The 26,993-nt window shown below is 42.0% G+C and overlaps 1 protein-coding gene across 4 annotated transcripts in view; it reads left to right on the top strand.

Annotated features, from left to right (window-relative positions):
- TNC (tenascin C) overlaps nucleotides 1-26,993 on the top strand; it is a 73,559-nt gene that overhangs the window by 11,870 nt on the left and 34,696 nt on the right. For 3 of the 4 annotated variants that reach the window (XM_082775732.1, XM_082775733.1, XM_082775734.1), the window contains exons 2-10: nucleotides 14,324-14,916; nucleotides 15,860-17,173; nucleotides 18,915-19,178; nucleotides 20,110-20,225; nucleotides 20,328-20,484; nucleotides 21,100-21,369; nucleotides 22,512-22,697; nucleotides 23,417-23,506; nucleotides 24,207-24,470. In XM_082775732.1, the coding sequence (XP_082631858.1) occupies nucleotides 14,454-14,916; nucleotides 15,860-17,173; nucleotides 18,915-19,178; nucleotides 20,110-20,225; nucleotides 20,328-20,484; nucleotides 21,100-21,369; nucleotides 22,512-22,697; nucleotides 23,417-23,506; nucleotides 24,207-24,470 (3,124 nt within the window). In that variant the 5' untranslated portion in view covers nucleotides 14,324-14,453. The remainder of the gene's footprint in view (nucleotides 1-14,323; nucleotides 14,917-15,859; nucleotides 17,174-18,914; nucleotides 19,179-20,109; nucleotides 20,226-20,327; nucleotides 20,485-21,099; nucleotides 21,370-22,511; nucleotides 22,698-23,416; nucleotides 23,507-24,206; nucleotides 24,471-26,993) is intronic. The other variant, XM_082775735.1, reaches the window with a different exon arrangement.

Raw genomic sequence — 26,993 nt, 5'->3', positions numbered from 1 at the left:
TATAGAAGTCTTCAGGAAAGTGTCTAAGTATTGAAATAAGAATTTGACAGTACCTTCCCGTGAGGTCCTTGGAATCCTTTATTCACCAAGCAGTATGCTCCCCCTGTGGGGTTTTACCAATGGATAAACTGAGACATACCAGACAATTTGTAAAATAATTTCATTTCAGGAAACTTGAGTTTCAGTCCTGGGTTCTAACCAGGAGGCCACACCACTATTAATCCCAAGGTTGTGAGCACTTTCAGGAGTCTCTGCCGGGGGCACACGGTTCTGTGGGAACCCCACGCGTCCAGCCCTAACAAGTTGGCTCTAATTAGCTTCATTTCTCCTCTTATGGTTCCAAAGACTTAGACTGCAGACCCTTGGTTGGGAAGCTTTTGTCTCAACTTCTGTTGAGAGGTAGTTTTTCCAGGCCTGGGGAATCCATTCAGTGGGAGACCTATTCATTTTTCACTTTGCAATGACACTACCAGGCTGCAGCGTACGCCTCACCGTGCCATTGAACTGTCACACCCATATGGATGTTTTCTTTGGCTGCCCTAGACATCAGTTCATCTCAATTATTTTTTTTCCATCTTAATTTTCCCATCAGTCAGCAGTTGACTCCCCAGTAGGTCCATCTGGCAGTTTGTGTTCCCCAGTTTCATAAAGGAGTGTCTCCAAGATGTCCATCCTCACAGCACCACAAACCACAGCTTTGTGGTAGAGCAGCAGGGAGTTGTGCGCTCCTTTGCCTGCAGTCACCTCCCACATGTCCCAGCAGGACAAATCCAGAGGATATTTACTCCTTTTTTTTTGTGTTGCCTGCATGGCAGGACCCAAATCACACCAACATACAAACCACTGTTGCAAATGGCTAGAATATAACTTTGAAAAAAAAAAAAAAAAAAAAAAAAGAATCTTGATCTGAATGAACGTTAGCTTGGCTTTTTCAACTCAATATTCACAGTTTCATCTCTCTATATCATAAAGAGAATACACTTAACCTGTTTAAAAAAAAAAAAAAAAGTATTTTGTAGATGGAACATTTTCATTTCCTGGGCTTCGCAGCCCTGAGGTAGAAAGGAGCTGCAGCATAAGCCATGCGAGACATTGCTTCAGTCAACCCACTGTAGTTTGCATTATTCACATGAATTCATTGAGAGGCATTATTTTTACATGATCTTATCCTCATTTTGCCTCAAAAAAACCCTGCATTTTTTACAGAAAGTAACGCTGAGACATATTTTTAGCTATTGAGAGTCACTGGAGTGCCACAGGTCATATTCACCAGCTGGTCTAACATGCTTTGTAGGGAAAGAGACAGTGGGGTTGGCTGGTACACCAAAACAGCACAATCCCATTAGAAAACAGAGACATCTGAGTATTTGCCCCCTCTGCTTCCCCACCTACCCCTCCTCAACAATTCTTTCTTCTCCTTTCACAGGCTTTCAAGCTGTTTGTTTCACATCTTCAGCCAAGCCTGGTTCCTGCCAAGTGTGCTGCGGGTGTGGGAGGGCATATTAGTTACCAGCAGCTATGATAGTTGTGGTGGGCTTTGTAGAATTAGCAGGCCTTGCCTTGCAAATATAAGAATCTGTGCCCCCAAGATGATCAGAAATAGGAAAGTAATGACACAATCAGTAACCAACAGAAAAAAGTTTGTCAGCATTTGTACCGCTGTTCTTGAAGTGTTTTGGTACCTGAAAATTCCGTCTGGTGTCTAATGGTATTTTGCAATGCACTGACATGCCTTTACTTCCCTGTGGATGCCCTTTACTTTTAGAGGTTTAAGTGAATGCAAATTCACTTTCTTTCTCCTGTCCTGGGATGGAGGAGCACATGAGCACTGTAGTTTCACTTTGGTATTACTTTTCATTTAGTAACTGAAGGCAATGTGTTGTGTTTTATTGGAAGAAGAAGGCTGAAGACATGATTGAGGCAGTTATTCTTTAAAAAATGCCACTTTGTTCAAAGCAAACCCACAGAACAGAAATTACTGGTTTCAAAGATGACTTCCTCAGAATGGTTTCTCAGGTGTAGGGTAGAATTTCTTGTTGAGAGAGGAAACTCCTGAAATGCTGCTGATACTTTGGTTTTCTTCTTGCTGAGTGTTCAGAATTGAATGAAAAATGGTATCTTTCAATGGCAAAGTAAGGGTTGTGAAAATTTTTTCAACCAGCTGTATCTGTGTCGTGGTTTAACCCGGCCGGCAGCTAAACACCACGCAGCCGTTCACTCACCCTCCCCCCTCCCTCTTTGGGACGGGGGAGAGAAGCCCGTGAGTTGAGATAAAGACAGTTTAATAAGACATGAAAATAATAATAACAAAATAATAATAACAATAATAATAATAATAATAATAATAATAATAATACAATGGTGATAATAGGAAAGTAATAATAATATGTACAAACAAGTGATGCACAATGCAATTGCTCACCACCCGCTGACCGATGCCCAGCCTAACCCCGAGCAGTCCGGCCCCCTCCCCCCGGCTAGCCACCCCTATATATTGTTTAGCATGACATCAGATGGTATGGAATACCCCTTTGGCTAGTTTGGGTCACCTGTCCTGGGTCTGTCCCCTCCCAGCTCTTACTGCACCCCCAGCCTGCCTGTTGGCAGGACAGAGCGAAAGGCTGAGGTGTCCTTGGCTTGGTATAAGCACTGCTCTGCAACAATTAAAACATCGGGGTGTTATCAGCACTCTTCTCATCCTAAGCCAAAACACAGCATTCCACCAGCTACTAGGAAGAGAATTAATTCTGTTCTAACTGAAACCAGGACAATCTGTTACTTTGTCATCAGTCGGTCACAGCTGTTTTCTACTGCTCTTTTATTAATAGACCTACGTTTATACAGCTGTTTGTTTGCCAAGAGAACCAATGGAGAGGGCAGGGAAGTACTAAATGAAACAATCCACAAGGAGAGGAGCTGAGGTTTTTTTGTTTGTTTTCTAATATAATGGTCCACTGAGGTAACCAAATAACTAATGTGAATTAATACAATTCTAATAAGCACAGGTATTTAAAAACATGTATCTTACAGCTTACTAACATCTTGAGCTTTGCTGTTCTTAGACTTCACAATCTAAGGTGATCTTGGATTTGTGTCCTGTAAGGGAAATTAATGATGATTTAGCTAAATTCATTCTTTCCCTGCTGTCAGAGCTGAGCTGCTATTCCTGGCACATGGTGTAGGGGACTACAAAACACTAGAAAAGGTGTCTGAGCTGCAGGGCAAAACATTCTCGTACAAAGGGCTGAGTCTTTCTCCAGGTCAAATAACAATGTGAGGTATGTTTTAATTTACCTCCAGTGTTTTGGTAAGGATTTCACTACTGCAGAAAGTAGGTTCTGTGTCACTCCAGCAGTGAGTGGTATAGGATGGCTTCTGGAAGGCTTTCCCTATTAGAATGGTGCACTGTGATCCTTCAAGGTGAAACGTGCCATATGGATGCATATAACTATTACCTGCCACAGAGTTGGGTGCTGTAGAAAATTTAAAAATAGATTAAGAGCTTTGTTCTGTCATTTGAGAACGACTCCCTCTCTGGTGCCCCTTCCCCATCTTACTCCTCTCTGTTTTTCCTGTTGGATAAAATGGAAGAAAAAAAAAAAAAAAAAAAAAAAAAAAGGAAGAAAAAACCACAACAATTTATTTATTCACTTCTCGAGACTGTTTTTTAAAGACCCTTCCTTTGTGAGTTTAATCAGATGCTTGATAACAGAAAAGCGTTGCTAACTAACCCAGGGTACAAAGAAGCCCCTTCAGAGGAACACATGACCTCATCGACAGAATTACTCTATCACATGAATTCAGACTCCATCGCACACCCAAAATAAATGTTAGGCTCCGTTTGCAGCGAGGTGCTTTATTCGCCTGCCTTCAGCAGGGCATAAGCTTTGCCAACGTCTTCCTCAGTCACTGGGATTAAAAGTGTATGGAAATTCAGCACAAGAGGCAGATTTTCCTGGTCACAAATAACCTGCTGTGCACTCAAAAGCTGCTGGCTGGACCAAGCCTTTGGGCCATTGCCCTCCTGGAACCAGGGAGCTCTGGCACAGGTTTGCAGTCGCGGAGCAAGTCTGGTTTTCACTCACAGCTTCCATTGTCTGTCTTGGTTTTGTTGGGTGCTTGGAGCTTCGACAGCCAAGGGCTGGCTCTGGGAATGTTTCTGGCATCAGATACAGCACTCCCAAGACTAACCCTTTGCCAGAAGGCGGCACACATCTCTCCCTAATGTATAAGAAGCAGCACTATTGTATTGTCTCGGTGCTCTCAGGGTTTCTAGCACTACCAACTGACAGCATCAATATTCTTAGAATATCCTTTTTACAGCCACTCTCAGGAAGTACGTGGATATTTTCTAGCCAGGTGCTTTGAAATGTCAGAGCAAAGACATAGTTTGTATTTCCCTTGTGAATGCAGAGGAGGACGTGTAGAGCCATGCAGCCTCCCACCCAGACACACTTGTGCTGGATATAATGTATAGCAGCAGAGACCTTACGGTCTCCAAGAAAAGGCAGGAAAAGTCTCTGCCGTTGATGAAGTAAAATTAACTGACATGACAACATCCTGCCAAGTCACGAGTTGGAGGTATGTTTGGTACAAGTCACGTTATCCATAGTCAGGAGCCCAGGAGCATGCTTTAAGGCAAGACATACTCAACATGGATTGAGATGTGCCATTTATTTATTTCTAATTCTGTACAATTACCAATACAGTACATGAGAAATTGATCACCAAATTATGGGCACGGACTGAATATTTCTACATTACACATCTAAGTCAGCAATTATCTTCATTCAGTTTGAACTCGGATAAATTTACCAATTCCAGTGACACCAAAAGTGAGTTATTATGAGCTATTGATTTCTGTGTTTAATATGGGTCTCTTCCCGCATCTGGTTGGCTATATATAACTATTACATAATGCCACGTTGGAGTCTCCTTATGTAAACATGGGATATAAAACAACTGTGTTTAAAAAGTCATAAGGCTCAAACACAAGCCAAGAGAAGCTGGGATATTATAGGATTAAGCAGATGTCGTTCCCTTAGGGTCTGATCATGAAAATGTGAGTTCTGCATAACACTTGTGATACCTGTTGGTAGGACAATAGATGTTGCAAACCCTTGTTCTTGAGATTTCCTAGTTGATATTTGTTATCATTTTGATTAAGACAATATGCTCAAGATAGTATGAGTGTGTCATGTTACAATACAAGTCATGCCTTTACATTTCTTTAAGGGACAGCAGGCTTTTTTTTTTTTTTTTTAAGTGTGGCAGGATGGATTTATGTCTTTGAAGTTATCTGCAGGAGGTGACACTCAGGGTAGTGCAGGTTCTGCTGCATCTTTTTCTGCTCTGCAGTGCTGGCTGTGCAAACAAGGTCTGGGGCTATTGCTGCAACCACCCACCCCTTCAGCTACCTGGAGAAGGAGCACATCTGCAGGTTACTTCTAATATTTGGCCCATGACTATGCCTAGGAGCTGTTTCTCCTTGCACACAAGTTTGATTTGCCCCAAACGAGGCCCCAGAAAGATCAAACCAGGTTGTTGTTAGTCTGACATCCTGCCATAAAGTGGTTTGATCCCTACTCCAGGTGCTATAAGCACGCCTCAACCCACCCCAGGTAGGTGGCTGTTCTCATCCTGCTGAAGCCATTTTCCAGCAGCTGGCTGTGAGCAGCCAGGGGATGGATGCTGGGGGTGTTCTGCAGGAGGTGAGATCTGTAGCAGTCCCTGGGGGCTCATGCCGCACAGATCTGCCCAGGCAAAGCTGCTGCAAGGGGAAGCACCACTCTTCAGCTCCTGTTCCTTGTGGGAGGTGGAGGGGATTTATTCTTCTAGGTATTGTCCTGGGATGTGTAGAATGCACTTGAAATGTAAATCCTCTTCAGTAACACAGAGCATTGCTATGAGGCTAATCTTCTTTTAATAATGTTAAACACAGGTTTGTTATTTAATTTCCTCCAATGGTGGCTGGCCTCTGGAATGGCTCCAAAGGAAGCATTGAGTTTAATCTATAAATAATTACGTAGGCATGGCCTTAACAAGAGTATCTTATATCCAGCAGCCCTAAACAACATGGTAGTTGTTTCAGAGCAGCTCTGCTCCAGCCAGAATGTAAAATATCCAAAGACATCTCACTCGCCCTTTTCACCGCTAATCCTATCTACTGTCCATCTGTGGTCCATTCAGAAGGTGACTGCGATCAAACCTCCTGTTAAGAACTGTAGCCACTTGGCTGCTATTCCTTAACATGTTTGGCTTGCTCTAATATAGGTAGATACTCTGTACCAGAGGTTCTCTTACTTCATTTAGATAAAGATCATAGAATTTAGGCAGAAAAACTGAGAGGAGGGAAAGTTTTCTACAGAGCAGACTGAAGAATCTCTCAAAGAAATTGGAAGTATCAAAGGAATTAAGTCATTTAGATTCAGTTATTTATAACTTGTTTAGGATGCAAATCTCCTATAGACTTATTAGAAATCAAAATGTTAATTGACTTGGCTAAACTCATTCCAGAAATTAGGAACATCCTCAGATCTCACAAGTCCCAACACAGTGCCATTTCCGTACACCTGGCTGTCCTCTGAATTCCTGCTCCTTTGCTCTCGATGATACAGCAGCAGCAGCAGTATATTCAGGCTGAGTTTCTTTGCTTTTCTCATCATCAGCCAGGTAATTTGTAAGAAACATAAATCAAAAAAGTCTTTAGGACTGTGAAACTGGAAGGCACCTCTTGGTCGTAGAGTTCAATATCCTGTTATTGCAGGCACCTCATCATATAATGTGTTTTTCACTTCTGTTTAATTATTGCATGTTTTCAGCAGTCCTTTTCTCCCAGCTGCATCTCTGCCAGTTGACTTCATTTTTCATTTAATTCATGAGATTTGCTCACTAACACTTAACTGATCAAAGATGTTACTGATACTGGAAGAAGACCACCTCTGATCTCTGAACTTCTGCTCTGCTTTGAAAAACAGCCAAGCTCATTGTTTAGTTTAGAAATGTCTGTTTTCTCTCTGAGATCCTGAACAAGGATAGACCTAGGGAGATTTTCCATGGCTAAGAATACTAAACTCTTGAAACAAAGTAGTTTATAATGGAATAATCATGCTAATTTAACTCAAAATAGTCACTGTACGACAGAAGGTTTAGTCTCTCAAGGGGCTGCTTTTATGCTTATCATTCAGAATTTACCATAGCTCTTTCACATTTTTATGGATGTTGGCTTCAGTGGGTTATTTTTCCTCCCTCTTTGTGGCACTGTCATGCTGATGCCTTTGAAATATGAGCCTTTGCTAAATTCTAAATTGTACACAAAGCAATTAATTAAAATTCCTTCTCAAAGAGCCTTGGCAAAGTCCTGTCTATATGCTGCTTTTCAGCCAAGGTAGAATGGGCGGAGGCTAAAAGGAATCCAAATGGTTTTATTTAAAGATGACGTACAGTAGGATCTGTGAACCAGAAACTACACAGCTTCCCAAAAGCAGAAATGTTACCTAAGAGCTGAAGCCAAAGATGAAAAATTAACTGGAGTGAGGAGTTCAGGCTTAGCTGAGTGGTGTTTAATGTAGGACCTCAGGGGCTGGATGGGGCAAAAAGTGTGTGTGAATCTTTTTTATTGCTGCTCTTTGAACCAGTCTGAGGTACAAGTCTGACTGTAATTCAAATGATCACCAGGACCTACTGCAGGGCTCATTTATGGTAGTCTAAAATCTTTTATTTATAAGAGTACGTACATTGGCATGATGAGGCCCGCAGAACATATAATGCATGCATTCTGCACATGACAACTCTAATCTAGGAGAGCTCAGAAATCGATCAAGAATTAATTGCGAAAATCAGTTCCCATCTCAGCGTGCAAAGTGCCGGTCTGTGTGAGTGTTCTCAGCCCCAGGAACCAAGGTTCCTTGCAAACATCCAGTGCCAGCACTGGATGAAACGCAGATGGCTTCAGGATGTATCCAGAGCTCTGAGCTGTGGGAGCTTAACCACATCAAAGAGAAAATGCCAGTTTGTTCTTAAATAGTAAGAATTGAAGTCATAAAGGCAGAATAAGTTAAAAGAAAGTGTGGTTCTAGGGTCTGGTGCTGTGAGGTGCCTGTGCTTGAACTGCTGTGATGAGACTTAGCAAAACTGGGCCCTTTTTCAGCTTTGAGACATGCCTATTCCTAAAACAGAGGCTTCTAGGAGCTCAGGTGTCTCAGTGTCTCTTTGTGCCTCAGTTTCCCATATTTAAAATGGAGGAATGAGGCTTTGTCTCTCCATTTTAACTGCTAAAACTTTTGGAAAAAAGGTTTTCTGCCTCCTTTCCCCCCTTCCTCCCCCTCTCTTTCCCCCCAAAACACATGTGGATGCCAAGGGACCCTCATTCTGGACTTAGGGATATTGCTGAATCATTTCTGTATCAGAAAGAGGATTTTATTACCCATATCACCCCATGTCTTTAGATTTTGTGCTTCTCTAGTTGAGCGTATTTAAAAACTTCCTTTCCAGTTGTTTCCTTTCTGCCTCTGTCTCTGTACCATTGTTCCATGGAGTGCTTTCTTCCTCTTGGTGTTGTTGGGCATCCACTGGCAGAAAGGTCTTTTTGGCTAATCCTTTCTCTCCTTTTGATTTTCAGGAATAGGTTCAGTCTGCAAATCTGGAGCTGGGTAGGAGAAAGGCATTGAAATCCATGCCTTTGTATGTTGTCATTTATAAACAGGCGGGATCACTGGGTCTGGATCCATTGTTTGCTTGGGGGCTTACCAGGTTTGGGATTTCTTTTCAATTAAAAAATAAATAAACAAACAAAACCCAGCTCCCTACAGAAATGTAGGGATGTCATAGGAATCCCTAGAACACACACAAGACTGAATTTCTTCATGAACTGGCCAGAGATAGACGTGAAGTTGTTTGGACATGAATTAGAGGTAAATCCTCACTGTGCAACTGGGAACCTGGATGGATTACAGTTTATCACACTGCATTTCAGCTGATAGAACTTTTGGGAATAAGGGAGTTGGCTTCTTTCTTTCTTCCCTGATACTTGTGAAAACAGGTTTTCCTCTGCTTCTACAGTTGACTTAAGACTTCAAAGAAAATTTCTGAATTATGAATATTGCCCCTTGGAGTTTCACCTCCTAAAGTCTTGTTTGTATCTGTGGTCTCTGATTGTTCTTGAAACAACTGCAAATTCTCTTTGCACGTACAGAGAAAACAGTGGATTTTCTGAGTTATATTTCCAGTTTTCTGAGTCAGATTTGGCTGCCTTAAAAATCTTCTCCTTAAAATGATTACAATGTAAATAAAGGAGAAAAGCACAGCAACAATTTGGCTTTGGATGTGTCTGCTGGAAACATTTGTCACTGATATTTCAGGACTATTATGCATTTCAGCTCTAAATTGTGACATAGTATAGTTTGACCTACACTGAGACTCCCTGCTGATTCCGTTGCCCAGTTGCAATTGGGAATGGAAAGAAAATGATTTTCTGTAGTTACAAATTTATGGAAACAGCGGTGAAAGATGATGAAATCAGAACTATTCATGTTTTGGCCTGCTGTGTCAAAACTTGCAGTCTCCCTCAGTCTCTTTCTTTGTGAACATTTCAATTTACTTCAGACTTAATCCATCTGTTTGAGAAGATGCCTGGAGCCTCTAGAGTCACATGCTCTTGGCAAAGTTATATTGTTAGCAATTTTTCTTCAAAAGGTTGCATCTTTTGAAAATCTTCCTTGTAAAAATGCACACTGGCAGACTGCTTCAATTTATTAATCCTCTGCAACAGTACTGCTTTTATTCCTTGTAGAAAATGCACAAATTCCCTGTGTCTGCAATGAGGGAGTCTCCCAGGTCCCATCAAATTCCCAGCGAGACTCTTGTCTGTGTGTCAATAGATAAGGAGAAGAGCACTGTGATATCATGAGGCCAGTGAGACACAGGCACTGCTGTATACCCCAGTCTTGAAGGAACAGATGGCTAGATCACACCTTGCTGGAAATTATTGAAATATAGAATTTCTTCTGTTAAAAAATCACAGAAAGCTATTTTGACATGAGCAATTACTAAGCCCTAAAATGCACCATTCTGCTTTCTGCAGAGGGCTGTGGCTCTCCTTCAACTGAGTCTTCCCCTCTGTCAGAATCCCTCCCATTGATACTTCCATCCATGTTTAACAAGGTGTGCTTGAATACAATATATGCTGAGATCATGTGATCCCTTCCCGCTGTGATGTTGGAAGTATCTGTTTGGAGAGGATTTGTAGTCTTTTTTCTCCCTCTTTTTTCATCATGCCTTCTTTGAGTCTAATTTCCAAGCCGTGACATGTAGAGGGTGCCTGAGCAAATCTAATCAACCTTCTGCCTCCTTTAAGAAGGACAGCTGAGATATTTTTTTAACACCTCCATTTCTTCATTGCTGCAATCTGTTTTGATTAAACTCACACAGGGATCTCATTTGCATATTTATCGCTCCATGTGCTGGCAAATAATCTTACAGCTCTGCCACTCCTGAATTTGCAAGAGAGACCAAAGCGGTAAACTAGAACTGTAAACTATGCAAACATATTAATTTAATTTCTCACACCTGCTGGTTTCCAGCAAATACATCTGTGGGGAAGGAAAATATTCATATGTTACCTTTGCTGAGTGTTTCCTAGGACTCAGGAGTTCCTCAGCTTTTTCCAAGATGGATTGACCATTTCCTATTAAGAAACAAATTTTAATTAAATATAAATGTGCTGGAAAAGTTATGATGTCAATGAGGGGAAAGGAGTCATCTAAAACAAAAAATAACCTTAATATTTTCTCATTTTTGACAATCAGACAAACAGATGTTGCGCTTTGAGATCCTCAGATGAAAGGGCGTGTAGTGGAAATGAAAACTGTTTCTTTTCTTTGTGCTATTGACAGTCCATCTCACTTCCACCACATATTATTAGGGGCATTACCATGTAGTGATCATGTTTTTAAGGAGTGTTTTTCTAGGAATGGTCTTTTTTTTTCCCTCTTTGGATAACATCTAATATTTACACTTACTATTCATACAGGACATTTCCTTTTCCTAATACGTTCTGGGTCAGCTAGTACTGCATAAATGCCATGATTAGCTTCTTAATTTTTAGCCACAACACTTTAAATGACATGACTGCAAAATTCAGGCCTGCAGGAAGTCACATCTCATCCAGTAAAATTAGGACAGGTGTAAGAAGCCACAGTGCCTTTTGTTATTATTTATTTTGTGGTTGCAGGCTCTCTGGCATGGGATGATCTACAAGGAGAGAACTAAAAGATAAGATTTGCCCCAGTGAGGGTGATGGCCACAGAAAGATGCCAGTAATTAGGTGGGATGAGAGGAGCTGTTAGAATGTAGTGTTCTTCATGACAAGCAGAAGATTTTGCAGAACCACATAGTCATTGCCAAGATTTTTGAAGCAGTCATGTTGTAGTCAGGATGGTAGTAAGACATTAGGGGGCACAGTTCGTAAGAAACAAGTAGGATTTCTTATTAGACTAATTGCTTGTAAAATAGAACACATTTTGAGGCAGACAAGTCACTCAGCATATCTGACAAACATGCCACAAACATCACCGAACACCTTTTATATGCATTGCAGCACGTCCAAGCTCATGATGAGAAAAGTCACCTTCATTTGCAGACTCTTGCTGCCAGACTTCTAGGTCCCTGTAAATAATCCAGCAGCTGATGTTTGCAAAGAAAAGTTTGTCTCCAAGAGGTAGTGTGTCTGCAACTTTTAAGCAAAATCTACTTGGGCCATTCTGAAAGGAAGAAGATTGGAAAATAAATGAAGGAACAGCTGAGCCTGGCAATTGCTGTCTTCCATTTTTCTCTAGAAGTGCCTTCCTGGGTGGTCCATCATGGCCTGAGCTGTTATGTAGATATGTTTGAAGGATATTAGATGGGAGGACAGCATCTTTTTTCTTCCAGCCAAAAATAAGGCTAATGTACAAATAATTGTATGAAGGTGTCTTGTTCTGTAGATCTCAGATCTAGCAGTGGAGCTCAGCTTATCGTGCTGGGCCCTTGGCAGATCAGAGGAGAAACACCTGATCCAAATTAGCTCAGACATCACATTCACTTTCAAAACACAGAGGTCACAGATCAGACACTGGAATGCTTCTTCCAGACCACCCTTCATAAACTTCAAAAGGAAGTCAGCCAAGATACATTATGTCTTGAGTATTGTCTGTAGGCTGAGAGGTTTGGCTGACTCTAATGTGATGAATATCCAGTAAAACTAATAGTATTAGTGTGGCTTTCATCTGTAGTGAAGGCAACAGTGAATAGCTTTTGTCAGAAGCAGGGCTTTTATTTTCCAGTCATATACAAAAATTGCAGTTTGTATCCCCATAAAATGGTATGGAAGCTCACAGCTGTTAGCAGAAAGACTTCCATCAGCTTTCTAGGTCTGGACAAGGCCAATATTCTTGTAGGCTGGGAATTACAGAAGCCATAAATAAACTGAGACTCAAACTGAAATTCAGTGAGAATTAGGTGCATAGTTTGTTCTGTTCTTTCAAGCAGTGTGTACCTTAAACAACTACTTGAGGACTAAGCATCAATTTCAGCTCTATAACCTTGTCTCAGGGCAAAACGTATTTAGCACATGGGATTCCACTGCATGGAATTTGCAGTTTGCAAACATATAGGGGTGCTTGAAAGTTAAATCCCACTTCAGATATTGTCCTGAATATGTTTCATGAACTGCAGCCCTATTTAGGGATTGGCTTGAGTCACAAATGAGGCCTGGACCATGTCTGTCTCTGTTACTCTTTATTAGCTACCTAATCTAATCTAATTGTGATCTCCTCTGGTGCAGATAGGGGTTGCAGACATATTTGAACAAACAGGGTAAGTGTTAGAAATGGCTTCAAGCTGAATGCTTTTCCACAAGACAAAAGCCTCCACCACTGCATGTTTACTTCTGATTTATTTGCCAATAAAAAGGGGTGAAGTTCACTCCTTGTGAGCTCAACATTGTCTACACAAAGTTACTTCAGTAAAGTGTGTGATGTATGATTGTTATTTTTCACAAAAGCAGCTGGAATAATATGGGAAAAATGATCCTATATACTTTGTGGGAAGCAGAAGAGTGGAAGAAGCTTACAATTAGTGAAAGCGCAGTCACTGACCTAACTATTTAAACGAGCAGAAAGAAAAACAAATATTAAGATGACATTTAAGAGGTACACTTGTTTAGTCTGTCCATTAACTGCTTTTAGTTCTCACTGTGCATGCTAAAGGGCTGATTCTGCATGGAAGTCAACAGATGTCTTTCAGCTCCCCTGACTCATATAATTTGAAAGGAATGGGTTCAGACTGAGGAGGAAGAGGTAATATTGAAGCTATTTGAAAAGAGTGAGTTTCAGGAAGAGCTAGTAAATCCCAGCCAGGTGCTTGCAACCCTATGCAAGGTATTGAGTGAAATACTTGCTGGTGAAAGATAAGACACTGAGAAATGTTGTGTAATGAAAAGGCTTATTGGTTGCTAAAAAGACTTTTTACACCTCTACTCATAAAAAGCTTTCTGTTTCTTTGGGAGAACTGAGATGATCAAAGGATTTCTTTTCCTTCTCTTCCCTCCCCTCCAGCCCCAGTTTGGTGTATCTGTGTGCATTTTCTTTTACCCTGGTTTTCCCTCCTACCCACCTGCTTGCTCTCCTGTCCTTTGAAGTTTTCTATTGTACTCAATGGTTTGATAGATTTCCTATATTTCTGCTGATATTTCTTACACGGTGTCTCCCTTGTTGGAGCCTCATCTGGGATAATCTCTTGCATCTCATTACTTTTATGCTAAAATATTGCTAGAATGATGATGCAAAGACTGACACTAGCACCCTTAACCTGCAGTGTTCTTCAGAGAGCTCTGTTTATCTTCATGCTGTAGGCAGATCGTCAGTGTAGTAAAACCTATTATTGGGCTTCAAGCCCTAGAGTTCAGATTCCCTAGAAATTGAAACAAATTAAAGCATGTGGAAAAGGGCTGCTATGGGCTTATTAGTGTTAATAGGCCTTTTGACAGTGTCTCAAGTTTTTCACATGGTCCAGCCTGCAGTATCCTTCAAGCAGTGCCCTAGCGGGTGAAGGAAATGCAGACTTCTACCATGAGTTGAACAGTAGCAGAACATGGATTTATTGTACATACCTCTATCTGCACTGTAATTTAAGAGCAAGTTCAGCAATTTTGATCAAGTGAGATCGTACACTGAGCAGCACCACAGCCATGTTCTTTAAGGGACACCAGCACACATCCAGTGCCACTGGCCTTTTGTTGGGTGGAATAGCTGCAGATCATCTCTTACACTGCTTCTTCTTGTTTTAGGAAACAAGTGTGACAGAAAAGGAAAGGAAATCCAACTTGGCTTGAACTGGCTGTCCAATTTCCCCTCCAGACTACAAAGGCCAAAGAAACATAGGATTCCATCAGCTTTGAAAAGGAACTGAACGCCACAATGGGACTCCCCATGCAGGTTTTGGCCTGTGCAATCTTAGGTTTGCTGTACCAGCATGTCAGTGGTGGACTCATCAAGCGAATTATCAGGCAGAAGCGGGAAACTGGGCTAAATGTGACCTTACCAGAGGACAGCCAGCCCCTCGTTTTTAACCATGTCTACAACATTAAGTTGCCTGTTGGCTCCCTTTGCTCTGTGGACCTGGATACAGCAAGTGGTGATGCAGACCTAAAGGCAGAAATTGAGCCTGTCAAGAATTACGAGGAGCACACGGTGAAAGATGAGAACCAGATTGTCTTCACTCACCGTATCAACATCCCCCGCCGGGCTTGTGGCTGTGCAGCTGCCCCAGATATTAAGGATCTGCTGAGCAGACTAGAGGAGCTGGAGGGGCTGGTATCCTCCCTCCGGGAGCAGTGTGCCAGTGGGGCTGGATGCTGTCCTAATTCGCAGACAGCAGAAGGTAAGGCAGACTGGGGAGCCACTCTCAGGGAAACTCTTACGCTGGCAGCAGATCTTGTTTAGAGTAGATACTCAAATCTGTTTCAAGAATGAGCAAAAGTCAACCTGTTAATTTTGAAATGTAATCAAAAGTGGGAATGTGTTTGCCAGCTTGGTTCATTCACAGTTTTGCAGTTTTGTGGATCTGGGGGTCAGGAGTCTGTCTGGGCTGCCTTGTAGTGGTGGCATTGAGCATGTATGGCACTTGGACAAGGTAACAGTCAGTGTCGAATTTAGATTAAAACTCACACAGTCTAAGCTTTTGGCTCCATGTTTTGTCCCCTTAAGCAGGCTGCCAATGTAACTGTTTTCATGTCCAAGTTTTCCTTAACAGAGACCAATAAAAATATAGCAGGATATAAGCAATAGATGAGTACTAGTGAGCACAAATGATTTGAGAGGTAAAAAGAAAGTATACTTCCTGCTGTTTTTTAAACTGAGGTAAGTCGCTGGTCATAAGATAGAGAAAACATAGGTACAGCTGTAATCTGTCTCTCTGAACTCAGATCTGGTCTCACTGTGGATGACACAGTGTGCTGCCTGGCTTTCTATGTTCTGGTGAACATAGAACACATTCTGGTGAATACGGGTGTGTGCCATAATGAAGCAGTCAGGAAAGCTGCTTAGTCAGTGGAAGAGAGATTTTGAGAAGAGCAGAGGAATCTAAGATGCTCATTTAGCTATTAGTTGGCAGCAGCTTTTCCCTGGCAGCAGTGTGAATTAAAGCATTCCTGGTAAACTAAATCTTACGAGAGAGTGGGAGCGTGTCTTTCAAAACCTTTGGTGATTCTGTAAATCAGACCTGTAGGGAACAGGGAAAATCAGACCCTTTTAGGTTGTGTGTCACACTGGCCTAACACATCCTAGAGGTAAGGGGGTAACGGGTTTCCTGACTCTTGATACAGGCCGCCTGGACACGACACCCTATTGCAGTGGACATGGCAACTACAGCACCGAGATCTGCGGCTGTGTCTGCGAGCCTGGATGGAAAGGCCCCAACTGCTCTGAACCAACCTGCCCGCACCACTGCTTCAACCGGGGAGTGTGTTTACAGGGCAAATGCATCTGCGACGAGGGCTTCACCGGCGAGGACTGCAGCCAGGCCTCCTGCCCTTCCGACTGTAACGACCAAGGCAAGTGCGTGGATGGGGTTTGCGTGTGCTTTGAGGGGTACACAGGCACAGACTGCAGTGAGGAGCTCTGCCCCCATGGGTGCAGCGTGCACGGGAGGTGCGTGGGTGGGCGGTGCGTGTGTCATGAGGGCTTCACTGGCGAGGACTGCAGCGAGCCCCTGTGCCCCAACAACTGCCACAACCGCGGGCGCTGTGTGGACAACGAGTGTGTCTGCGATGAGGGCTACACCGGTGAGGACTGCAGCGAGCTCATCTGCCCCAACGACTGCTTTGACCGTGGGCGCTGCGTCAACGGGACCTGCTTCTGTGAGGAGGGCTACACCGGAGAGGACTGTGGGGATCTGACCTGCCCCAACAACTGCAATGGCAATGGGCGCTGCGAGAACGGGCTGTGTGTCTGCCACGAGGGCTTCGTTGGGGATGACTGCAGTGAGAAGAGGTGCCCAAAGGACTGCCACAACCGTGGGCGCTGTGTGGATGGGCGCTGCGTATGCCATGAGGGGTACCTCGGCGAGGACTGCGGGGAGCTGCGGTGCCCCAACGACTGTCACAACCGCGGGCGCTGCGTCAACGGGCAGTGTGTGTGTGACGAGGGATTCATCGGGGAGGACTGTGGGGAGCTGCGGTGCCCCAATGACTGCCACAACCGCGGGCGCTGCATCAACGGGCAGTGCGAGTGCCACGAAGGATTCACGGGGGAGGACTGTGGTGAGCTGCGGTGCCCCAACGACTGCAACAACCACGGGCGCTGCATCAATGGGCAGTGTGTGTGTGACGAGGAGTACACGGGAGAGGACTGTGGTGAGCTGAGGTGCCCCAACGACTGCCACAACCGTGGGCGCTGCGTGGAGGGGCACTGCGTGTGTGACAATGGCTTCACAGGGGAGGACTGTGGTGAGCTGTCCTGCCCCAACGACTGCCACCAGCGTGGGCGCTGTGTCAACGGGCGCTGTGTGTGCCACGAGGGCTTCACTGGGGAAGACTGCCGTGAACGGTCCTGCCCCAATGACTGCAACAATGTGGGCCGCTGCATCGATGGACGGTGTGTCTGCGAGGATGGTTACATGGGAATCGACTGCTCTGATGGTAGGTTGCAATGACCCTTTCCATCTGCTTCCCCTGGGTAATCCTCTGTGTCCATCTATCAGCCTTGGAGGGTCCATGAATGTCTTCCATGTAGCTATTTCTGCTCTTCTTCATCATAGTCTGAACAGTTGAATTGATGGAGTTGCAGCACTGAGAGAAAGCACTTCACCTCCCTTACTTTTTCAGGGTTATATAGTGTAGTGGTTTCTGTTGAATTGTGGTGGTCAGCAATCTAAAAGGCTAATAATGGTAATAGTCGATTTATTGTCTCCAAATTTGCTCCTGATACAATGCCATTGGAGCTGTAGCTATCACCGGATGGGTGTTTGTCACTATTACCTTTTGGTTTCTCATGATGCTAAAAAGATGCATCTTAAAGAAACTGTACTAGCTGTGGAGAAAGAGGGAGGTGAATTCAGAAACTTCTTACTTAGATACTAAGCAGAATTAGTCGAGAGAATATGGACAGAATTTTGCCTAAAAAATAATGCTGTCAGGAATGAGGCGGTGTGGGTAAGAACTTCAGGGAATAAAGAGCTTAGGTATCAAGTACTTCTTGCAGTTTCTAGTTCACAGTCCCACACTGGACCAGTACAAAGGGAACTTGCATTTGCAATGCTATCACTATTGTGGGAGCTGAAACCAAAATGCATAGCACTGACAGTGTATGCTGTCAGACCCTAAGGGCTCAGACCCCAAGGACCTTACTTTGAAGATGGACCTTTGAGCTGGATCCCTGGTGGAGGCAAGGCATGAGCAGAAAATAAGATTGTCCTATCTGAGTATGAGACACCCATCATGATGGAATTGCCAGATGTCACAAATACTGTCATGCAAGCTTTCAGGATTATTGCAGGGGCCTTGGTTCTCACTCAAGTGACCAAATTGATTTTTCTAACTAAAATAAAATATATATGTGTGTGTGTATTATATATATACATGGAACATATATACTGTTAGATTTGACAAAGCTTAGAGTAAAATAATGGAATCAACTGGAGTGGAAACTTAGCTATAAAACCAGGTTAGTTTCCCATTACCACTGACTCTATGGAAATCGATAGAAAATGTTGGCAGCTAGATAATGACAGGTGTTACGCTATAAAGGAGGCAGGTTTTTTTTAAGAGATCCCAAGGGAGGTATTTTAGAACTAAGATCTTTGTAGAGTAATCAAAGAGTACTTTGGGGTTGGGAACATTGTAAAAGACAATGAATACGATTTGAAAGAAATTCCCATTTTTCATCTCTTCCTCCTGGAAGGCTCCCAAGCCACATTCTGTGTCCTTGTGCATGCAAATGGGGAGTAATCTATTGAAAGTATTTACAAAAATAATCATGTTTTATTTTACTGTGGAAAATCTGTGCAATTCTGTATATCCAAACCCCAGCACTTCCAACTATAAAATCGTGTGTTGCTGGCAGTTGAGTTAATCATCTGAATCCCTAACGACCCAGCTATAGTAGTCTTGTGTAGTAGCCATGAGAGGAGGATCTGGAACACAGTCAGCCATAGGTTATATGCAAGTATGAAAGTAGAAATTGGCCCATGACTTTTGGAAACATCTGTAGTCTTCATCAACTGAACATTCCTTTCTACAAGTGGCTAATTTGTGTGGCATGGCTTCCCCATTCCCTATTTGTTAGATGATTCTTATAAACTGCTTCTGGGAAAATGTGAAACTGGGTAGGTCATTATTTTCTGAGCCTTGAAAAGTTTTGTTTTGCTTTTCCCCTCCCTAGTGTCTCCTCCAACAGAGCTGACTGTAACAAATGTAACAGATAAAACTGTAAATCTGGAATGGAAGCATGAGAATCTCGTCAATGAGTACCTTGTCACCTATGTCCCTACCAGCAGTGGTGGCTTAGATCTGCAGTTCACTGTACCAGGAAACCAGACATCTGCCACCATTCATGAACTGGAGCCGGGTGTGGAATATTTTATCCGTGTCTTTGCAATCCTTAAAAACAAGAAGAGTATTCCAGTCAGTGCCAGAGTAGCAACATGTGAGTTTAATATTCTCTTTATTCACTCATTTGTCTGTTCTGCAGCAAGCATTTATTTTTGTTAGGGTTTTCTTCCTTTTGTATTTTCTATTTCCTGCTCACCTTCTGTTCTGGACAAGGACAGCCTTCATACTTTCATTTTCTATTCTTTTTCAATACCAATGTCTGTGTTAAAAGTAATGTTTGTTAGCTCTTCTGCTCTCTGAGGCCATCTCAAGACAATGAATATTGTGGGGTCTTTGTAAATTAAAACCCTCAGTTTCTTCATAAACTCTGGTAATGCTTCCTGAAAATAAATAAGTAAATATATATATATATATAAATAAATACAGAAAGTACAATAAGAGTAATGTGAAATCACTTGGATTCAAAATCTTTTGACTAAAATGGAGATTATATTGGTTTTACATCTTCCATGTGTTTTACCACAACTTGCTTTTCTATCTGCTTATCTGATAATTTGTTGTCCGTTTCCCTTTTTGTGTTGTGCCCATCACAATCATATCTCAACATGCCAGTCTCAAAAGATGCTCTTTGACTTCTGTCATTGTTCTCATTCTGAGAGACTTGGGGCAGGATTTATCTCACCTAACTTCAAATGGCCACAGGAGGTTCTTTCAAGAGGGCAAAAACAGGCATTTCGAGGGCATTTATTTTATTCTAAGGTGAAATCTAGAACAGGTCAGAGGAATGTCTGTCCAAAGGCAGAATACCTAGCTGTGAAGTGAGTTAAAACATCTCAGATACAGCTCCCTACATGGCAGATAGATATAGCTGTGAAAAACTATGGAAAGCTGTGGAAAGTTATAGCTGTGGATAGATGTAGCTGTCCCACCCCAGTGCCCTCACTTATTACTTGTTGCACATGTAATTATCCCCTTTATTTATTTATTTATTTACTTGTTTATTTATTTATTTATTTCTGTCACAGATCTGCCTGCTCCAGAAGGTCTGAAATTCAAATCTGTTAGAGAAACATCTGTCCAGGTAGAGTGGGATCCTCTGAGCATTTCATTTGATGGCTGGGAGCTGGTCTTCCGTAATATGGTAAGGAAGCAATGTTCTTTGTACAGAAGCTTTGGTTCTTGTCCAAGTGAAAGATCCTGAATTTTTTGTTTTTATAATAAATGCTTGTTTCATGTATTACAGAAAAAGGACGATAATGGAGATATAACCAGCAGCTTGAAAAGGCCAGAGACATCATATATGCAGCCAGGCTTGGCACCAGGGCAACAATATAATGTATCCCTTCATATAGTGAAAAACAATACCAGGGGACCAGGACTATCCAAAGTGATAACCACAAGTAAGCATAACCTGTATTGGTATAGTGCAACCAATTAAACAGTTGCTTTTTGATGTAGTCTTGGTAGTGTTAAAATTTTTTTGGAAAGCTAAGCTTTATATAGGGAAAAGAAAAAAAAAGGGGGTGGGAAGCATTGGAGCTGTTAAGGAAGACATGAAGATAAATTAATTCCTTCCTAAATTACCTTTTTGAAGAGGAAAGTAAATTTAATTTTATTTAGAAGGTAGCTAGCAGTTATCTATTTTTATCCTTTTTTAAAAGGTGCATCAATAGTAACTAGAACTTCTTTCTTCCTGGTCGTATTGGTGTAAAGAAATTACTTAGGGGAGAGCTTCCATTATGCAGGACTCTTAGGGTTTCTGTTTGTCTTTGTTTTGGCAACTTCAGATGTTAATGAATTTTTATGAATTTGTTTCTTACGAATTGGCTCCATCTGGCACTTTCTTCTACAGCTGTAAAAAGTAAAGGATGAAAAATATGAAGATAAGCTTCAGTTTGTAGGAGCCATTCATTTTAATTTTGTTCTGAAGCAATTAAAAGCCTAAGTGCTATAGTTTTCTGGTAAGCTTTATTGAAAATAAAAAAAAAAAAAGACATTTTCTTCTTTTGTTACAGAGCTTGATGCCCCTAGCCAAATTGAGGCAAAAGATGTCACAGACACCACAGCTCTGATCACATGGTCCAAACCCTTGGCTGAAATTGAAGGCATAGAGCTCACCTATGGCCCCAAGGATGTTCCAGGGGACAGAACTACCATTGACCTTTCTGAGGATGAAAACCAATATTCTATTGGAAACCTGAGACCACACACAGAATATGAAGTGACGCTTATTTCTCGGCGAGGGGACATGGAAAGTGACCCCATGAAAGAAGTCTTTGTCACAGGTAGGAAGCTTGGGTACCAATCCAGATTTCTGGGAGTTTAATGTAATCACCATCAATCTTCCTGTGCTGTTTGCATTGTCTTGCTTGAGTTAATAGTTACAAGATCAACACAGAAACAATGGTATTATAGAGGTACATGAAAATGGAGGGTTTTCTGTGTCTTGTATACTTTACTGGCTCATCAAAATATTTAGGCCCCTCCAGTCTCTAAATGTGTTTTGAAAATGGGAATTATATTATTAAGTCACTTAGAAGCTTTTGCTTATCATACCATAAATCTTTACTCCATAAAACAAATTCCTCCGGATTACTTCTCTGTTTGCTGAGCTAAATATCTTCCATGGTTCTTATTCCATCAAAGACCTTATTTCTGTTTGTCTAAACCCATAGCAGATTAGCAGAGAACATTGCTCTTTTTCCTTCTCCAGGTCTGCAAATGTTTTCTCTCATGTATTTTTTTTAAGTTTTCTTTGCTCCTTTGTTATCCTGTGAATGCTTTATGAAAATGTGGGTCCTTCAGCATATTGTCAATGTTTGGATATATTAAGGGACCTGAGTAGATGGTACATGGCGAATTACCTCCCATTTCATCCCAAAATGTGGCAGTTTATTCAGAGCACGATTTGAGCCTACCATAGGTATAAACAGGGAAAGCCTATTGCATTTCTATAAAATATTCACCTTGCATTTTGAGATTTAAAGTTCCCTTCAGCCATGTGCCCAAGATATTAACTGAACAGACATTCTAGAGTTGGTCTTTTACTTTTTCTTAGCAACTTTTTTTCATTTGGAAAGCTAAGGTATTTGTAAAGTATTATTTCATCCAAATATGTTTTCCCACAACTATGTATTTTGTAATAAAAATTAATTACTGAAGTTGAAATGGTTTTCTTTTGCTTGTTTCAGGAGATAAATGGTGAATTTCTTCCACTGATTTGTTTCCCAAAGCTAGCAAACTCTACACTTCATGCTAAAAGACATCTAATTAATGTAGTTGAGAATATAGTGGCATCATATAAGAGGAAATCTGTCAGCTTCATGAATCATATTGAGTTTCTAAAAATGGCTGTCATAAGAGTGTGTTGTCATAAGAGCATTACTCCATTTATTTATGTGTTTATTTATTTATGTATTTATTACAGACTTGGATGCTCCACGAAACCTGAAGCGAGTTTCACAGACAGACAATAGCATTACTTTGGAGTGGAAGAATAGCCATGCAAACATTGATAATTACCGAATTAAGTTTGCTCCCATTTCTGGTGGAGACCATGCTGAGATCACAGTGCCAAAGGGCAGCCAAGCAACAACCAGAGCTACACTCACAGGTAAGGGAATTGGGAGATTGTTATTAATGTCATGCTGCTGCCATCACCCTTGAGCACAGGACCAAAAAACCTTTTGGTAACTATACATAAGAGCTACAAGCAGAGGTTACACATTTTGAGTAGAAATGATTAAATTAAAGTCCATGTGATGTGTATTTATGTACTTCAGATGGATAACTAGCCAACAGCAGACGTGTAGCCATTTTGCTTCCATGTGCGTCTCTGAACCCCACTAGTCACTCGCCTGGGTTCTAGGTTGCTACATATCTTCGCAGAGATGGCTTGACATCTTTAAGTTCAAGAGGCTTTTGTATGTGCTAGGAATGGTATTTACTGATGCCAGCCTGCAGGTTTTCCGAGTGTGTGCAAGTTGCCACACTGGCCTACAATGGTAGATTTCTTCATTTAATGTGGATCTCTTTCTCGGGGCAGGAGTACCTACACTGCAATCTCTTGAAAGTAGAAGTTATCTCTGACTATGCATTTGCACAATGATCAGCATGTAATCTCAGCCAGCCATAGTCTGTATCCTCTGGCAAGTCTGTGGAAAAGGATTTATTCACTTCAGGTCAGCTGGAGGGCAACTGAAACCTCAACTCTTTGCATATGCACAAAAGCATGTATCTAATCTTGCATATATTCAGACTCGTTTATTTAAACAGATGCCAATAAGCAAATTCCATGGACAGGGACTCATGCTTCTATCCCTTATCTCTTAGGTTTGAGGCCTGGAACTGAATATGGCATTGGAGTGACAGCAGTGAAACAGGACAGGGAAAGTGCTCCTGCTACCATTAATGCTGGCACTGGTGAGTAGCTTGATCCTCTCTTGTACTCTGCAGGAAGCAGCAGATAGCTGGAGCCACTCTGGTGCTTCTTCCCTTTTTAAGTAATGCTGTAAGAAATATTTTAGAAAATTCTTGATTTCTTTTTGGTACAAATGGGACATTTCCCTACAAATGAAAGAAAAAGTATTTTCCCAGAGATCTTGATCTTTGACTCTGGCTTTCTTTTCCTGTACCAGGATCTCTTAACACTCTTGGTTATTCACCATAGTAATAATTGATTGCTTTATAATAATTGTTCTCTAGCTGTGAGGGTTTCTGGCAGGAATGGTGGTTATGGCTGAAACGTCATCTGGACAAAGAGTATAGCCTCAGGGGTTTCAACAGTCCTGACTATCCTTCAAATACAGCACTTTTCTTACAACACTCCCTTTTTTTTTCTCCCTGGGTGAATGCTGTAGGGGATTAAATTCTTTCTCTTCTTCATGTAGTGATTGCTGAAGTGAATTTAAGTGGTGGAAATTTAGATTTAGTGTGGTGTGTCTGTAAAACAGAACTTCATCTTCCTCCACCTCAAGCAGCAGGGCTTCAAAAGCTCAGATGGCAGATCTGACTCTGAGCTGTCACTAGGCACCCAGTACAGTTGCTGCTGTGTCTACAGATGCCTGAAAAACTGTCCCAGAGCAGTACCAAGACAGCTTAACTTTGCTTTTTTGACCCATAGATCTTGATAACCCCAAGGACTTGGAAGTCGGTGACCGCACAGAAACCACCCTGTCACTTCGCTGGAGAAGACCAGTGGCCAAGTTTGATCGTTACCGCCTCACTTACGTCAGTCCTTCTGGAAGGAAGAATGAAGTGGAGATCCCTGTGGATAGCACCTCTTTTATCCTTCGAGGGTTAGAGGCAGGGACAGAATACACCATCAGTCTGGTGGCAGAGAAGGGCAGACACAAAAGCAAACCCACAACTGTCAAGGGATCAACTGGTGAGTAAAAGCTTTTGATGAGTGCCGTGTGCAAGGTCATTGACTAGCCCAAGTAAAACTTCACCTGATTTTGTAAGCCGTCTCTGGGGAACTGCATGAAAACATCCACTGCCTGCAGAGCAGACTTAGCTCTCTCTAGCATGACAGGTTCACTGAGGGATAGCTGTGTATTTGCCTTACTACTGTGTTTAGCTCCATATTCTCAAGGATTTCTTGCTTTCCTTTTGAGAAGACTCACAAAGAACAAAGCTATTTGTCCTGGAGAAAATACAGACCTTGTCCTTTGTTTTAAATGAGGCTGTGCTTTTGTACATTGTGTCTTATAACTTGTTTTATTTTCTACAGCCAAAAACCAAGAGGAAGAGCAACCAGAATGTGTTTAACATTGCTTGTTCTTGCCTAATGAATTCTCTTCACAGCATGCCTCCACCCATCATGCTTCAGCAGGGTCAGCAGGGCTCTGTTGTTGCCCTTTTTCACTTTTCTCATCCAAAAGCAGAAACAAGCTATTGTCACAAATCTGGTCACAGTCACTGTTTTCATTGGATACCATGACTGTTTTACTTGTCTGCAAAGAAAGGGTCCATTTCTGCCATCTCCATTTGTACAAACAACTCTATTTAACTAGAATCAACGCACCACTTCTTGAATAAGGTTTTATTGTTTTTGAAACTTTTTGACCCAAAGTTGGTTGCATACAGATCATATCTCAGTATAGAATACAAATGAGTCCTGAATCTTTAAGTGCCTTCAGCCTAAATCTTCTGAGGCATAGCCTCAATTGCTATAAGGCAGCAGAGGCAGTAAAATCAGAATCAGTTGGGCTAGAATTAGTCTCCTTAGCACATAGGCTTTTAGCCTTTTCTCCACAAAAGACCACCTATGAGGTAACCACGTGCCAGAAGTTGTGGATTTTACAAACTAATAACTGTATACAACTGACCCGAGGGGAAAAAAAACAAACAAACAAACACACACACAACAACAACAACAAAAACCAACAGTGCCATATTCCCTAGCAGTGTTCATGCCAGCAGCACCTATGAATTTACAGAGTCAGTAATCCAGTACAGGAGAGAGTTATAAGATATGGTGTAAACTACAGAAAAGATTTAGTCCTGAATTACTTATTTGATGCATAAGTCTGGTTTGTGTCCCATGTAGGGAAAAATTAGGAAGTCTTGGAGCACATCCATGCAAAAAGAAGCTGAAGGTTATGTGTCTTGAGTGAGTAGGCTTCAATTTTTCCAAAGTTATCTGTTTCCCCATCAGTCTGAAGACTGAACAGTCTCAAAAGAAGTACGTGTAGAGGGTGAAAAGGCAGAAACAACATGCTGTGGAATTTCACAGTTTGGTCTTTCCAGCACCAGCTTCCAAAGTCCCAAAAGATGCCTTCTTTTTTCTTTGGATTATTATTTTTCTTGTAACAAGTTTGTCTGACCAGCGCATTTGTTTTATGTCTTTACTCAGATCAGCCAGTAAACAACGAGTTCTCTGCAGTGTGCTGTGTAGAAGCAACAGCAGTAGTTGACATAACCTGCCTCAGTGACCTTCCTCCTGTATAGGAATGGGCAAATCCAAACACAAGAGCATGGGGAGGCAGAAGTGCTCTGTAAGCCTGGGGGTTATAAGACAAGAGATCACTTCTTTGGTTTACTTTTTCCTCCAGCCTCTAGCCAGGCCTCCTCTTCCGTGTTCCCAGTACTTGGGGGGTCCTCTAGTCCTCAGGCTAAGCAAAACAAACTTGTTATTTTGCCCTCTCTTGCAGAGCTCTGGGGGAACTCAGGTCCATTGCACTGCTGAGGAGAGTGCTTTGGAGAAACCATGCAGAGAGAGCAATGATTGATGTGGAAAGTGCCAGTAGCACAGCTAAGCCTGGACTAGCTCTTCTTGGTGGGTGGAGGAGACAGTCCTGCTGTTCAGAGGGGCATGTGCTGTCCTCACTGAGCATGGGAGTCAGGGACTGTGGGAGGCTTGAGAACATTTTCTTTCAGTTCCCTTTGCTTCTTCAGATTTCCAGTTTTTCATCTTATAGTCTCCCCAGCCTCTTGATAGTTTGGTTAGGTTTCTCTGCCTGCAGGTATCCAGAAGCTTCAGTGCTTTCGTTTCCTGCAGATTATTTTTGTTTCTTTGCACAGTGAATCATCTGTCACTGAGAGTAAGGTTTATTTCAGCCCCAGAACTGAAGATGTTCTGTTGGTGCTCTCTCCTCTCTCACATTCTCCTGGTTATCTTTCCACAGTTTAGCGCACACAGGTGGCCAAAACCTTGAGAGCTCACAGACCTTTAGCAAAGCACATCATGAAATCTTTCACACCGCAGGATGGCAGCCCTATGTTGCTTCTGTTTCTTTATATGGATGAAGTGTTGCTCAATAGAAAGCTTTTTTATACTGATGTCCATGATTCTGCATTCAAGGGATGCTAAAAATTATAAAGTGACCAGTTAGCTAAATGTTATTTTATTCTACTGAAATGGAAAGACTGAATATTTCACACTGTCATTTGCTTGTTTGTTTCTTTG

This window comes from Aythya marila, assembly GCF_965140915.1.
Source record: "Aythya marila genome assembly, chromosome: 19".
NCBI lineage: Eukaryota > Metazoa > Chordata > Aves > Anseriformes > Anatidae > Aythya > Aythya marila.
The sequence above is the reverse complement of the archived record's forward strand: the minus strand, read 5'-3'. Positions and strand labels throughout refer to the sequence as shown.